The 16,921-nt window shown below is 34.6% G+C and overlaps 1 protein-coding gene across 28 annotated transcripts in view; it reads right to left on the bottom strand.

The window, feature by feature from the left end:
* Tenm3 (teneurin transmembrane protein 3) overlaps window positions 1–16,921 on the bottom strand; it is a 2,554,979-nt gene that overhangs the window by 81,979 nt on the left and 2,456,079 nt on the right. For 20 of the 28 annotated variants that reach the window (XM_087217023.1, XM_087217025.1, XM_087217024.1 and 17 more), the window contains 3 exons: window positions 3,777–3,803; window positions 2,232–2,252; window positions 1,178–1,324 (listed from right to left, as the gene is read on the bottom strand). In XM_087217023.1, the coding sequence (XP_087073149.1) occupies window positions 1,178–1,324; window positions 2,232–2,252; window positions 3,777–3,803 (195 nt within the window). The remainder of the gene's footprint in view (window positions 1–1,177; window positions 1,325–2,231; window positions 2,253–3,776; window positions 3,804–16,921) is intronic. The other 8 variants (XM_087217034.1, XM_087217035.1, XM_087217036.1 and 5 more) reach the window with 3 other exon arrangements.

Genomic DNA, 16,921 nt, shown 5'->3' with positions numbered 1-16,921 from the left:
GTGTGTGGGGGGGTGTTGGGGTGGGGGAGTTGAGGGGTTGGCTCTGTCACTGTGTTTCTTGGAGAACAGGAGTCAGGCCCACCCTAGATGCCAATTGGAAAGGCTGCTCAGTCTTCTCTGACAACCTTCTGTGGATTCCTATTAGATAAGATGAGCACTTTGAAAGCTAAAGGGAAACCAAATTAACAGTGGTGGCAGCTTACAGCATACCATGTGCCCAGAAGAATGCTATGTATTTTGCACAGATTTTTTTCACTTAATCCTTTCACAAACTCTTTTATTGTAATCTTATAGAGGAGGCGATTGAAATTTACAGAGACTACGAATCTTGTCTAAGTTCAGATAATTACTACATGGTAGAATGAAGATCTGTCTGCCTTCAAAACCTACATTCCAGCCCACATTTGTCTGTGCAGTCATTACAAACGAGAAGGTGGAATGGAAGAGAGGAGAGAAAAGCACATGCTAAGCTACAAAGCCGGTGACCACAGAGGCCCAGACAGCAACTAAATTCTTCTTAAAAAACTTACTCCTAAACATATGCCAGAAATTGAACAGCTGTCAGGGGTAACTACTCCATTATCAACACTCACTTTCCATTCTCTGAAATTAAAGTACAATAGCATGGAGGATGTACTCAAAGGGGAGAATAATTATCTTAGCCGAAGGCTTAAACTGGGTGGAATATCACCATCTCTTCAAAGATGTAAAGGTGTAAAGTTAACGATGCAAAGATACTGGAGTACAGCTTCAAGGGGACTGTTCTCTGTTACTGTTTTATTTTTTCCATCTATGACTTTCAGCAGAAGAGTCTGGAAAATGCCTTGCATCTTTTGGACTGTTTAGTTATTAAAATATTGCTGCAGAGCTCCCAATTCATAGAGCCCTAAATATAACAGCGAAAAGGATATTCACCTGGGGATTAGGAAAAGAAAGGAAGAACAATGGGCATTATACAGAAGCTTCCTTACCTTGCCTTTTCCCTGAATGAAAATCATCTTGCATTTGTTTCAGGCAAAATAGGAAGCAAAATCATTCCATCAGCACTCATATATTTTTCAATCAATGTAATCTACAGGGATCAGATTTTTTTTGGCATCAGATGACTATGTATTCACTGCAACTTATGAGCCTGGACTCTGGCACATGCTTGTTTTCATAGCTCAGCATTTCTCACCTCCTTCATTGTCCTTGCTGTCTGTGCAGAGAGTCTCCATGGCTACATCACAGCCTGCCCCTCTCCAACCTGGCTGGCAAACACAATGCCAGCCGTTTTGGTCCAGTGTACATCTCCCATTGCTGTTGCACAGACCAGGACAACCCTCTGTCAAGACAAAGAAAGAAGACACCAGTGATTTGAGTATTGAAAGATTTTCCACCCAAACAAAACAGATACGGGACACTTAGTGGGAACAGGCCTTTATAAACAGCACAAATACTGTAATTGCACATGGATAGCAACAGCAACATTATCTAAGGAATCTAATTCTTATCCAAGTGGCATCTTTGATTGACCTGACCCTTGAGACACCACTTACCTGTGCAGGACAGAAATATATGCAACGGTCCACTAAATTGCTGCAGGCCAGACAAAATTAATTAATTTTTTTTTCCTTTAGCAAAGCAACAAGGTATAGTGTATGGTGTAAAAAAGCATCTCAAGAAAATAATTTTAGAATCGCTCATCTAGATTTTAAATCTATTGTAAACATTGTTATCACTTCTTAGGACATGCTTCCTTTGAGCACCTTGTTGCTTTAAAAAAAATCCCTCTAAATTTAAGAGCATGAAAGTGTATGAGAGTTTATGAATGATGTCAAAAGAGATCATTAATTTTATCTGGCCTGAGAGTTGCCGAATATTCATGTGAAATTACAGTGCATTAAATAATTGCACAAAGTATAGGCCAGTATTAATGACTATACTTTATGCCAAGAGTACATTCCTTTTCACAGAATAAGCAAAGCCCAGGAAATAGTGAAGCAGCTTAGCGTCTATTCTAACAAACATCAGGATTCAGGCTGCATACGGATGGGACAGGACCAACAGGATTTCCAACTAAATGTAATAGCTGTGCATATTTGATTACTTAGGACGGACAAAATGAAATACCATAAGGACCACAATAAAACATTGATAGACTGAACAAAAACACGGTAGTGACGTGCTTCAAGACAGATAGCGAAGTGTGATATTTTGTGACAATCTCCCTAAGGCTTTTATGCTGTTACCTTTATATCCTATCTTGTCTGCTTTTATGGGCAAGGAGGGAAAATTTGGGAAACAATTAAAATAATTTAATATATCCAAAATCTATAATTGTTTCAGTCTAACATGACATTGAAAAAAACCATTTTTGTCACTTCCTACTGATGATATCTGGCATGCAGCCAACATGATCTGTTTATGAGGATGACACTAGGTAGGTTCTGGAGTTCTTGTTTATGAGTGTGACATGACACTGACAGAGCAAGGATATAAATGTTCTAGAATTCTAAGAATAGCTGGTTATTAATCTGATCTCTTTGGACAGAGTTATTTATAATTTAGTATAAATCTATGTTAATAAAAATACTTGCTACAGCAATTGGGGTTTATTACAGTTTCTTATCATTAGAATGCTCCTCTTGTTTTGGTGATAAAATTTAAGGGGACAATCTGTTTAAAGATGTTTAAGTCTTTATTAAAATAATTATTTAAGTATCGGTTTCCCCTCCTCCACTGTGGAACTTGAAAAGAGAATGTCTCTAAGAGACGTCCTGTCTCTTAAGATTAGAGTTAACAGAAAGAAGAATATTTTGACAGTCTGGCATCCATAAGTCCAATTTCCTTATGTCTGCCATTAGGTCAGGATGAGATTAATTTTGCTGCTTCTTTTCTTTCAGACAATTTACCATCTGTATTTATGGATTTTTTTCAATATATGAAGGGTGAATTTTCCTTACGGATGTAATTTTTGGTTTTGTTTTTAATGAAACAGGAAGCTATAATTGCCCCACTGACAGAGTGCAGCAGCTGACTGCATGCACAAAAAGTTATTATATGAAAGCCTGGATATTGCCATGAATATTTTCATATTCTAATGAAAGGCACAAACAAGGGATAGAAAGTAGGTAATCTGAGGAGAAAGGGGAAGGGAATTTTCTCTTATAAAAAACATTTTCACCTATTTCTGTGATAACTGAAGACATAAGAATCTGCTGTTTTCTGGAGAGCAATGTTATTCATTCTGATTTAATAGAATGCATGATACTTTAGTTTTTTAAAAAAGATAACAAAATATAAATTATATTACACATATTTTGAAATATTCAGAAAAAGCCAAAGAAGGATAAATGAGATTTCTCTCAACATATGTTAACCAGAATCTTCTTTAGGTTGACAATTTCTTATTCTGTGGTAAGAGTATCTATGATTCTTTAATTTAGAACTTAAAGCTTATGGGCTGAATTGCCAACAATGAAGATCTTGAAGTAAACAAAATAAAATAAACAAAAAACAGCAAATGTACTGTATTCTTCAGTTTTTGGTGCTAGTGAAAATTAATGCTTTTACATAGGAATGAGATCTGTGATAACCCAAAAGTATAAAAATGAGACACAGACATTTAAGTCTCAATACTGTAAATCCAAGGAATTTCACATAATGTAAGCTTGATTCATAATTTACAATAATATGCATGAAAAACAGTCTACTGTTATACCTAGTGCAATCTGATACACGGTTATATATAGATATATATGTAGATATGTCAACAAAGAGCAAATATACAGTACCTTTAACTATCTTATCCAAATAGTGAGCTTGGAAAATTAAAAAGAAAAAAGAACAGACAGACATTTCAGAAGTGTCACATGGGACAAGGAAATTTTCAGAATTTACATGCAAATCGAGTAGCTGCAGCTGACATAAGACTCACATCACACGACAGAGATGCACTTTGTATCTTCTAAAAATGCAATATATTCACATCTAGCAAATGTAGTCATGATTCCCGGAAATACTCAGCATTTTCAAGAAAAGTCTGAAGGTAAACTAATAACTATCCTTCACAGATTCTACGGGATGCACTCTACCCTCATTCTTTTTAAGATTACAAGTAGAAAAAAGGAATCAGTTCTTTATTACTAAAGAATTTTGGAAACTTAACAACTATGAGATCTACAAATAATCAAACTTTAATAATAAAAAGCAGAAAAAAAGCAAAGCAAAGAAAAAAATTAACAATCCTTGAGCAAATGAAACATTTACACATTATCTTTGAAAAAGGATGTATACGTTTTGTAGAAAATGATTGTCCAGTAGACCTTGGCTCAAAGTCAGGTTGACAGCATGTATCACACATGCAGTCGATTAGAGCAATGGAGTATTCTGAGATCTTGTTTCTTTTCAAGAATCATCTTGAAATAGGCTTGGCTTCTCTCAAAAGGTTTGTAGGCACAGTCAGAATTAAGGCTGCATCTTTTGCTGCACCTATACCTGCCCCTGCCCATTTATCTTCTATGAGGCTACAATTAGGATGCACCTTTTCCCCTTGACAGAGACATAAATGCTTCTCTCCCCTCACTGTAGAGACCTACTATATTTTTAATAAGCCTCAAATCTTGCTTTGTCAAAATTCATACATCTTTAATGATCTAAAATTGCTTTTCAAAGATGCTTTTGTTGATTATTTTTCATTACTGATATATGCAAGTGGTTGCAGAACTCTTAACAGAATGATTTAAACTGTAACTTTCAGATGAGACACTCAGGTCTGATGGTTGTGTCATGTGTGTAAACAAAAACCATAAATGGTTTTGACACGTCTGTACTGTGTACATAAAGGGTTAGTCACTTTGCCATAGGATTCCAGTAGAGGCTTCTCAGTTGCCTTTAAAAATAAGCATGTTTATAGCTAATTGACAATATATTACAAGGGAAATTAAGGTGAAAGAAGATATAGTGTTAAATAGTACTCTACAGTTAAAATAATTCATCTTTTAAACATAAAAATGCATTATTTCATAGCATTATTCATATAGTTTCTTAATAATTCCTTCTAAATATTACACAGTTTAGTAGAGCCCTACAATAGCTCATTTGAAGATTTGAACTTAACTAAGTGACATTAAAAGTTCAGTAGTTCCAGATTCAGTTAGGATAATATTTCTGAGGAAATTCTTACTTTATAAAAGTAACTGATCAAAGGTGCAGAGTACACCTTTTGCCTTTATACCAGGACCACTTTAGTTACTATAACCATATAAAGAACACAATGAGCTAAATGATATAGATTAGTAGTTTGTAAATACCACGCTTTTTTTTTTTCTTTTTTTTTGTACCGGGGATCGAACTCGGGTCCTTGCACTTGCACAGCAGGTTACAAAACCACTGAGCTAAATTATTTCTAATTAGCCAATCCCATTATTTTAGCAAACAGAATCAACTGAAAAACACTGGATTGATTTGCAGGTAAAGATAAGCTTGCGATAGGGTCAGGAGAACACCAAGTGGAGCTGAAATTAGAAAATGCATTTAAAAGCAAGGCAAATAATATAACACTTTAAATAGTAAAGATATTTGACACAAGATTTACACAAAGCTAAAAACCAACCATAAAAAAATCTGTATTGATAAAAAGATGCTACGATTTATCATTTACGTTTTATTTCAGAGAATCACTGATAGCTTAAAACTGAGAGAGAAAAGGGAAAAATCTACAACCTATATTTTAGCCTTGAAGAATAAAATTTCTGAAAATTCACAAAACCTTGGTTCTAAATTATGAAGAAGTTAAAGGAGTTGTCATTATATAAAGTTGAAATAATTATTAAAAGTAATAATTGCAACAATAAAAACATCACTATAAAATCCACTACAGGAAATAATGTGAAAAATGTAGGCATGTGGTAAGAAGCCATTAGGAACAATAATTATAAAAATAATATAGTATATTTAAAAGTTAATATATCTAACAATTGCTGAAATGAACATTAAGATGCAGAAAAATTACCTTGAAAACCAATGAGTATGTTCTGATATTTAAAAAGTCATATCTGTTAGGTATACTGTTTTAAATTATATAGAATAAAACTCTTATAAAAATGGATGTTAGACATATAAAAGAGTCCTTTAAAACAAATTGTCTGGTTAAATGTTGTATTCATAGGAGACTTTTCCTGAGATTTTATTTATTTATCTTTTAAGAATATCTAGGGATACAGTGGGGTATTACCATATTTCCTGGAAGCTGATGATTCTGAAATTTTTGGGGGTCTCATTTTTTTTGTTTTTTGGTACCGGGGATCGAACTTCGGTCCTTGTGCTTGTGCAGCAGGCAGCAAAACCACTGAGCTAAATCCTCGGCCTGGGGTCTCATTTTTGAGAAAACCAGTGAAAGGTATGGATTCTCTTCCCAGAGAAATTCAGGTGTGCTCACAAATACAAATGCTGTTGCTGATTTTAGATTTTCTATGAGCCTTTATTCTATATACCTTACATCACACCTGCCTGATGTATTACTGATTCCCAAATTTCTAGCTTAACCTCTTTTACTTGTTCAGAACAGGTTCAGAACAATCCCCTGACACACATGAAGTACTCTTACTCCAGCCTTGTTCCTTGAAGATAATAATAAGGGCTTATTTTGTGCCAGACAGTCGAAGTGCTTTACATTATTCTTTCATTTAATCATCACCACAACCGTCTGATGTAAATACAACTGAGATAGTAAACACAGATGAAGAAAATGAGAACATGAAAGATTAGGTAATTTGTGCAAAGTCACAACCTAGCAAACTAGACTGGCTTTAAAGCTTGCTCTTAACAATTATGTCACGATGGTATCTCTTGGTGACTTAGGGACAATTTCTGTTTCACTAGAAGAAAAAACTCATGAAAGAGGCTCAGAAGTACTATGCAATCCTTGATCTAACAGAAATCTTTCCCCAAAGCCATAGGGTAAGTACCATGTGTACCATGTTCTTTTAGATGTCTTCTATATGGTTTCCTTGGGAAATTGTAAGGTAAGTCTACTTTAAATGCTACAACATTTCTTTTAAAAGCTGTGCTCAACTCTTTGCTTTAACTGCCTCTCTCTCAAAACACATTCATCTCTGGGACCCAGCAAAGGAACAACTATTCAGCTGTCAAGTTTATGTACTAGGGATCCCTGGTCTACTTGCTGGTACAAATGGAAAAGATACGGAAATTTTGAGTATCAGGGAAAGGTTGGGCTCATCAAAAATATTTTTATTATAGAATTAGACCATAAAATTTTAGTATTAGCAAAGCAAAGGATTGGTGCCATATTCTTTGTACATACTCTCTAGATGCTTCTACTTAAAAATAATTCTTTCTCTTTTTAAGTTACCCTTTGTGTTTTGAGGAAATGGTAGAGGTAAACTCAAACAATTGTCTGCCCTTGTCTTTACCCCTTAGGAATGGATGTGGGCTGTGAGGTCCATTAAGAGGGCAGTTGCTTATAGACTGTCCTTTTATAGCATATTTAAATCCTAACATATAGAATAGAGAGGGACAGCACTGCTTTGAGAATTCTACCTGCATGCTGATGCCTCATCTGCTTATCAATCAAAGGTATAGATGGCCTTCTTCCCTTCATTTCCTGATATTTTATTCTTTCTGTTCTCCCCATGAATACTTCTCATGGTTGAAGTTTCAGAATATATACATCAGGGTACACATAAAAAATCGCTTCTCGGCCTTTTGGCTAAGATCAAGTGTAGGGTACACATAAAAGAGAAGACTCAAGAACTAGGTTGGATCAATTCACTACAGCTAGGAGATGCCACAAAAATACTTGGCTCTAATAAAATTTAAAGGCCCATATGACTTAATGTGTAAATCTTCCCCGTAGAAATGTGAACTCTGTGGCTGTGCTAATCACTGCTTTCCTATTGCCTGGTTCACAGGGTAGTGTTGATATTTATTATATAAAATAACCAAATGAGCTTTACATGATGGTCTTAGTATCTTCTACATGTCTTTACAGTTTCTGAAGAAATTCTCTGACAGATGTTATCTTTTCAGAAAGAAGTAAAAGTGGGCAATACCTCACTGATGGCATTGTTCCCTCTCTTTCACTCATGTGTTCCTGTCTGCTCACCCTAACCCATCTAACCAAACTATATTCCTAATATTAACATTAGGTGCTGTTTACTGACTGTTATACTATGTGTGAAAATCACCCTAAGGATTAAACATACATTAGCTCAGAATTTTCACCTTCCTATGCAATACAGGGTACCAGTAATGTCTTCCCCATTTCACAAATAAAGAAATTGTGGCATAGGAAATTAAATAATTTTATTTCTTTTCTTTTCTTTTTTTTTTTTTTTGGCACTGGGGATTGAACTCAGGACCTTCCACTTGTGAGGCAGGCGGCAGCACCACTGAGCTAAATCCCCAGCCCTAAATAATTTTCTTAAGATAAAAATTCTGGCAAGCAGCAAAGACAAAAATTCCAACCAGGTAGTCTGATGCCAAGCCACATTCTTAATAAATGAGTTTTATTGATAGCTCAGAAAAACCAGAACTATGTATATGTGTAAGGAAAACTAGAAGCGTCATCTGTTTTTGGATTGGTCAAGGAATTTACTTCAATGAAAATATTGGATAAAAAAATGAAAATTCTTAGTTCAACATGTGCAATGATAGAGAGAAATCAGAAAGTAAGATTAAAATGTAAACTAATTTGAAATATTAAATTGTTGATCAAATCTTGTAGATAAGAACACTTTAAATAAACTAAAGAAAGCTTTAGACGAAGAACTATTGTACCATATTCCAAAAGCCCAAAGTTTGGAAAACCAGTGGGCAGGAAAGTAAAATTAGGGATGAAACCAGGGAAAATGAAAACAAATGAGTTAACAAAAACACAAAAAACAGAAACAGTTGAGTTGATGTGTAAATGTATACAAGAAATACCTGCTGAGTAGTTGTTCCAAAGAAGGCTGCTTATTAAAAAATGAGGCCAAAGGAGCATATGAACCTGCTTTGGGGGGGCGGATTGGGATATTTGAAGGTCTACATGGAATAACATTAATTCCAAATTTGCTTTCCTTTCACCGGCAAACTGATTCTTATAAACACAGAAGAAACAAAAGCAAACCAAGTTGGCTATATATATATATATATATATATATATATATATATATATATATTAAGCGGCTCACAAGGGAAAATAAAAATGGTTTGTGTATACATAGTTGCTGATGTGTATGGTTATGAACTATTCACATCGTTGCTGGTGTCAACAATGTGCTTGGTTGGAGCATATTAAACAACACAGTATTTTCACTGGGCTACTGGCTGAACTGACTCTTGGGTATAGCGTAGACATAGGCAAATAACACAGAGTCTACAATTCTGGAAATATTTCTCAGTTTAATTACAACAATAAAATCTTAGAGGCCCAACTTCAGAAGAGGATAATTCAATCAAATGAGTACATAATAAAATAAATACATATACTTCACTATGACTATTATTGCAAAGTCCTTGGAGTGGAGGACAGATTTTTATTTAGCATTGTGTTTCACAATATTTTATAACACAGACTTTTAAAAAATGATTCACATTAGTATCTCATTAAATTTGTAAGTAAGTATCATTCCTAGATTATTCATGTACCAGTCCTTGTAGGATGACAGAAAAGCTACCGTCTGCAAATAAGTACATATTAAATCCATTTATTCCAATCAGCAACTGTTTAAATCAGCATGCAAGCTGCATACCCATTGATTTGATGTTCCTTAATTGGTACTCACGGCACTGTTTTATTACTGATTACCACATCATAAAGGATTATGACAGTGACATTATTTTAAACACCATAAAACAATTTTATGTTCTTAAGAGTTCACTCAGGCCCCTTAAAGTATGTTCTTTCTCACACAGAATTTTCATTCTAAGATTAGGGTGAAACATTTAAAATATTCTATCCCATTTAAGAAAGTCAATTAATTTGAATTTTAGCAGCTAGTAAGTGAGATGGTGTCAATAAAGAAAAACAGCGTGTGCACACGCACATGTGCTTTCTTAAAGAGCATTTGCTCCCCTTAATACATTTTAAAAACCTACTTCAAATAAATTGTTTGAAAGTTTGCATATTTTATCCTTTCTATTGTAAAAATTACCTGTATAAATATAATACTTCTTACATGCACCTACTCAAGCAAAATACCATATTTCACTTTTGAACATTATTTATACCAAGACATTCCAAAAGAGAAAAATAATGTGTTTTTTTCTAATTTAAATCAGTCCAGAAAAATCTAGATTCCTTGGAAAAGGTGTTTCGAGATAAGCCACATTTTATAATGCCAGTATTACTGAAAAAGTGCTTTATATAAGCTGCTGTGCTTTGGACAAAATAGTATTATTTTACTTCAGTTTACAATTTCATCTTTTCTTGTGGGCTACATATTCACAACAGAGGAACAGAGGTGCACTCAAAATGCAGACGGTAGACTCACTGATTTTGGCATGTGCATAACCTGGGCAAAACAGATGCCTATTGTTTAGTATGTGATGTATGAATTTTGTAATGGTCTGTACATATGGCATGATTTCATCCACAGATCACATACATAAACATGCTAGTAACACATGTCTCTTGGTTTTTACTCCTTGCTTGAATTTATTGAATGACATAATCAAGGACATATTTTAGGATTTTATAGATTTAAGAAGATCAGTTATATTATTAGTATTCTGATTTGGGAATGAAACTAGCCAGGGACAGCTGTTAGCAATAAATGCGAATTATAAATATGGGGCTGGCAATACAACTCAGTGGTAGAGTAGATGCTGAGGTTTTCCCATGGCCCTGAGTTTGAGCCCCAGTACTAAATGAACAAACAAACAAATAAATAAATCAATCTCTACATATATATGAAGATATATCTATTTTGTGCATATCTACATATATGCATAATATTTTTATGTTAAATGATTACTTGGCTATTTGAGATTTTGAAACAATGACAACAGTGTCTCTGTGGCACTAACAATCCCATCATGGGAAACCACAGAGAGCAATGATCTACTCATTTGGTCAGTACCAATGAATCTAACTTCTTATTTATAGTCCTTACTTTTGTCTATTGGTATTTAAGAAAAATTTATAGACTAAGATAAGCATGTAAAATATAGTGGGTCTCTCATGTGCCAGTTTTCGCGATATGGAGAGAATAGTAAAAAAATTGATCAATCTTTTTCACGAATCTAGGATAAACTATAATTTATTTTATGAAAATAGCAGATAAGTGGCTCTTTTTAAAGCTGACTTAGAGAGAAAACAATTTTTCTGTATTTATGGGTGAGAGAGAGTACGCACAGATAGTACCACTTATATTTTGTGAACTTATATTTCGGCCTTTTTTCATGAACTAATGCTGGTGACACATGCAATCTACCTGTTTTCTACAAGTTATTTTTCAGCTGACAGAAAAACTGGATATAAATTCAAATACTGGAAGGAGGTACACAGAGTTTTTAATGAGTAGCTTGCAACTTCCTCAAATCCTTTACAGTATTCATTAATTTTCCTCAAACTTTATTATAATTGTTATTTTTATTTTTACAAATTCTGACTTCTGTTAACTACTGTAATTCAAATTTTTTGAGTGGAAAAAAGTGGCACTTTATTATTGAGACATCACTGGTACCATTGTTATTTTATCTGTTTTTATGGCAAGTCAATATTCTGTTACATAAGCACAGACATTAATTTATCTTTATTAAAGAGAAATTAATTTTCATGCACTCCACTATGCACATACATCCAAGAACAATTAAAATAATTTAGGAGGCAGCACTGACTAGTCATTAAAGCACGGGCTTGGGAATGGCTCATGTGATTTGGAGCCTAGTTCTGTTTGTATACTACTGCATTCATAGAGGAGTTATGGAACCTCTCTGAGCTTTTGTTTCCTCAATGGAGATTTCAATAGCTTCTACTTGTTATGGTTGATGTGAAGATTAAATGAGATAATCTGTCGAGAGCACTTTATATTCATTATACTTAGCACACAGTAAATAATAAATACTAGGTGTTATTTTTAAAAAATTTTTTTAAATTTTTTTATTTTTTTGGTACCGGGGATCAAACTCAGGTCCTTGCACTTGCACAGCAGGCGGTGAAACCACTGAGCTAAATCCCTGGGCAATACCAGGTGTTACTAATCTATCTTGGTACCAGTCTAGAAAGGACAGACTTAACTCATCTTTTAAGAGACCATGACATGAGAGTGCCAATGATTAGGACCTCTCTGTCCTAATATGTTCAGGCTAAATTCTCTCATGCTCCATCCCCCAAATATTCTCCTTTTGAGGGCATACTTTTAAGTGAAATAAATAGGACACACATGTGTAAATACCGAAGTTTCTCTGGTGTGAGAAACTGAAAATGTAAATAAGGATTAAAATGAATAATTGATAATGAGAAATAGGAAGGAAAGGTCCAAAGTGGTAGGGGAAAGGAAAGAAGGGAAAGGAAAAAATATGGTGGGAACACTCTTCATATGAATTACTGTAGCTAGTTTTCTGATTGGGAATAACTCCAGTTTTGTGTCAGAAAGTTTTCTTCCTTGTCATGGAAACACCTCTGCTAGCTTAGTTGTACTATTCTAAATCAACATGTGATTCAGCTTTATGGAATAAACATATCATACATTGTCCTTACATATTTTGTGTTCCTTCATTAGTAATTTCATTTGAGCAAGGTAAATTAATGTTTTCTAGAGGAAAAAAAATCCATATAATCTACTTATGAGTTCAGAAATACAAGTCATTTTTACAGTAACTATTTGGAAACTGAGACATTTACATATCGCACTTCACACGCACATCCCTATTTTATATTATGATTTTATTGGGAATTTTTATTCTATTTTTCATTATGAAATGTACTGAGCAGATGGAATATATATTGCTAACTTTTGTAGCAAAATTCTGTTGTTAGTGTGTCACCATTTCTAAATACAGGAGGAAGCCCACCCTTGCCTGAGATGGGCTTTTTCCATACCTGGTGACACACATACATACAGTCATAGTTGCACACCTAGACATTTAATTGTGTAGCTTGTGCTCACACTGGTCCCAATTCAGAGGATTTTAGGGGCAGGAAAAGAATTAAGGTATGTAAAACAATCACATAGAAATCTTTCCCTTTGCATTTTATGGCAGCTATAAAATGATTTTTTCTCCCTACATGTACCAGTGTATTTGGACTGGATTACTCACATGCATTATAATCACCATTAGGGACTCATCTTAAAAGCCAAAAGTTGGACTGTATGTGAAAAGCATTATTTTACACCTCATTGTTCATATGGGGACTAATTAATGCATACCTAATGCCATTAATTCACAATTAGATCACTTATGTTTAACCACATGCTTTCTATGCATACATATATAAATATTAATTTTGGACAGAATGATAATCATTCAGCACCATAACAATTAAACAGCTGCAACCTGTCTCATATGTTAAGTGATGGAGCTGCAGGCGAGCTCCATAAGCAGACGGTCTTACCCACCCATGCTTAATGTTAAAGACTTTTTTAAAAAAAGAGGAGTTGACAAATCAGAACAAGCAGGCATAGTTTTAATGCAAATAGGCCAATTTGCAATGTAGATTGCCTTAAAAACTAATTTGGTATATAGGAAAAAATTAAGCTCTGTTGTTAAAGGAAGACATTATATCACATTTGGATATAGCAGATTCCACACCAACATAATTATTTACTAATTTCATTCAACCAAAAGAGTTTAATGAAAAAGCAGCTGGCAAAGTATTCATATTGATGGACATCCTTTGACTGCTCCTTAATTTATCCAAGGCACATGCCTGTTAAATCCCAGAAATGATAGTCATATTTCAGACAGCTGTTTTCCAGCTTCATTAAAGAGGCACTCAAAAAGGAGAGGGTCATTGAACCTATCATAAAAAGAGAAAGAAAACCTGGCAGTAGTCACACCATAATCTGTGAATACAGCAAATATCAAAAGGGAAGGGGGAGCTATGGCTTTTATATGGAGCAACACTATAACCAAACTTGAATTTTAAAAATTGCTAGGTAGAAAAGAACTGTTTTAAGATGAAAAGAGACTATTTTCAACTTGTTATCTTCAAGAATGATAAAATCTGCCATTGAAAATATGCTACAGTGCCACTGTGGGAAGGAGTAATCATATTTCTTAAAATTGTGGGCTAATTCTTCCAGTCATACAGTAAACTGAACACAAAGTTCTGACTATTTAGTCCATTAGGATAATAAGAATCTCAGCTTATAAGGAAAATCACTAACACTTCTCTTGGTGCCTGGCACTCTACAATTACTTGATAAAAGTTTTAGGAAGAATGTGTCAACTTTATAATCTGGCACTAGTTATAGTCTGTATTTTCCTTGCTAATATTGTAAAATAGCTGAAAACATTATTTTGCACCTGGTTTCACTCCCAAATGCCTTGAATTTCAACTTCTCAATAAAAGGCTTCTCATGAACTTGGCAAGAATTGAAGAGAACATTTTTCATCTTTATTTCTGGTTAAATTGTATATCCAGTCAGTTAAGCTTTAAAACCTCTTATATACTATGTTTGGGTGGTAATTAAGATCTTAAATGGTTTTTAAAAGATGCAAATCAATGAGGTGTTCCAAATTGAAAAATATACTACAGTATGTTAGCAAAGGAACAAAATAGAGAAACTTTTAATAAAACAATATAAATTTATTTGTATTTTTTTTGGTACCGAGGATCGAACTCAGGAACTTGCACAACAATATAAATTTGACATATAGCTTAACTGACTTTTTTCAGGGTTGAGACTCGAAAATGATAACCCCAAGTACAGTGCTATGGCATGCTGAGAGCTCTGAATAAAAGAAGAACCAAGGTTTCTCTGACCTTTTATCCTTCTGTTTTACACCCTCCTTCTTTCCTGAGGCAGGGAGGGGCTTTCTATGATGCTACTTTATCTAAGGAAAATTCCTCCAGGAGGAGTGGAAGTAATGTTGATCCTTCCCTCAGATTTCATTAAACCCAGAAGATGAACTCACAGGAAAAGGAGACCAAAGATCTGACACCTAGGCCACAGAGACTTTGGCATTAGCAACCATTTATTCTTGGGAGGGCTGCTACCCAAGAGGCAAGATGGCCTTTGCTTTCTGGGTAGTTCTTTCCCTTATTTCCCATGGTTATTATTTTCCTTTGGGCCTCAGGCCCTTATTCCCTCCTGTCGTTACCTCCCTTCAGAAACCCTAATTCCACAATCTTTCTGTAGTTCAGAATGCTATTTAACCATCTGGCCCTTGCTTGAGTTTTTATACTTTGTGTGACTATTGTGCACTTGCATATTAATAAATTTGTATGTCCTTTCTCCTGGTAATCTATTCTAATTTTTATAACACTGCCATGAATTACTGAATCTTCAGAGGACAGTGAATCTATATCAGACAGTGAATCCTGAATTAACTTTTTTTGGTGGGAAGCATGCTGGGGATTGAACCCAAAGAGTGCTGAGGTACATCCCCAGACCTTTTTACAAAAATTATTTTAGGACATAGTCTCACTAAGTTGCCAAAGCTGGCCTCAAATTTACAGTACTTCTGCCTCAGCCTCCTGAGTAGCTCTGATTACAGGTGTGTGCCACCCCACCTGGCATCTGTCAATGAACATAAAAACAGTAACAACAACAACAACCCTGAAGTTCCTGGTGGAAAACACATACAAGAAGACAGTGAGAACGGAAAGAATGGGTTTTATCAAATCTAAAGAAATAAGGGATAATTTTTTTTTTTGGTACTGGGGATCGAACTCGGGTCCTTGCATTTGCAAGGCAGGTGGCAAAACCATTGAGCTAAATCCCCGGCCCAATAAGGGGTATTTTAATGATACCTAAGTGATTAAAAAAACCACTATAAATCATCAGCATTTTCTTATATATTGCTACTATCTGAGAAAAGTCACAGTGGATTTAACCTTCCATTTTTTCTGAACACAGCTGCTTCTAAGGAGAGGGACCTTACAGTGAGGAGGGTGGAAAACAGCTTTACTTAGGCAGCAGGTATTGGTACCCAAGTTATACCATAGAAGAATTGTGTCTCCAAATCTGAGCACGAGCAACCATCACAGTACAGAATTCACTTATCATATAACTGTAAGAAAGTATGTGAATAAATTTCTTCTAAAGGTCTCAAAATTCTCATCCTCACATGCTATGTGTAAATCACCTACACAGAAAAAATATGTTAAATCCAGATACATTCATCCACAAGACAATTGCCTATATTCAGAATTAAGCTTTGGAAGACACAACAACAATAACAACAGTAACAATAAAAACAACAAAATAAAACTCCTTTTCTAATGTATAGAACACATTTAATACAAGGTCTGCCAAAAACTGTATATACACTTTGGGAAAAGAAAAATTTGTATAAATATTTTAATACTAAATTTACTGAGACATCATGAGATTCATACAAGTAACCTTTGGTCTCTACAATTACAAGAGGTACTCAAAGTGGTGGCCATTACCTTCCAGACATTTATTATTTTTCTTTTCCTGAAGTTTTTGGCAGACTCTGTAATTCCATAAACAATCTACCTGTCACAAAAATGTACTTCTCAGCAGCACTGCTGCCATTTAACTTGAAGTTCTCACACAGTGTTAGTGGATAATGCTGTCGCTGCTGCAGCAGAGGAAAAGAGGACTCAACAGCAAGTTATTTATGCCTACATGTAGTGCTACTCTTAGGAATAAAAAACCCCTGATGGCCTAGGAAATTATTTATTGGACAATAAATTTCCCAAATAACTAGGGAACATTTATCAGGATGGCCCTTGGAACTATGCTCACAAGGCAGGTCAGGTGCAAAGGAAAGTGACATTTTTTATTTTAAAAACTAT

Source organism: Heterocephalus glaber, unplaced genomic scaffold (assembly GCF_053883595.1).
Source record: "Heterocephalus glaber isolate CG9 unplaced genomic scaffold, H.glaber_assembly_v1.0 deba00001461, whole genome shotgun sequence".
NCBI classification, from domain to species: domain Eukaryota; kingdom Metazoa; phylum Chordata; class Mammalia; order Rodentia; family Bathyergidae; genus Heterocephalus; species Heterocephalus glaber.
The sequence above is the reverse complement of the archived record's forward strand: the minus strand, read 5'-3'. Positions and strand labels throughout refer to the sequence as shown.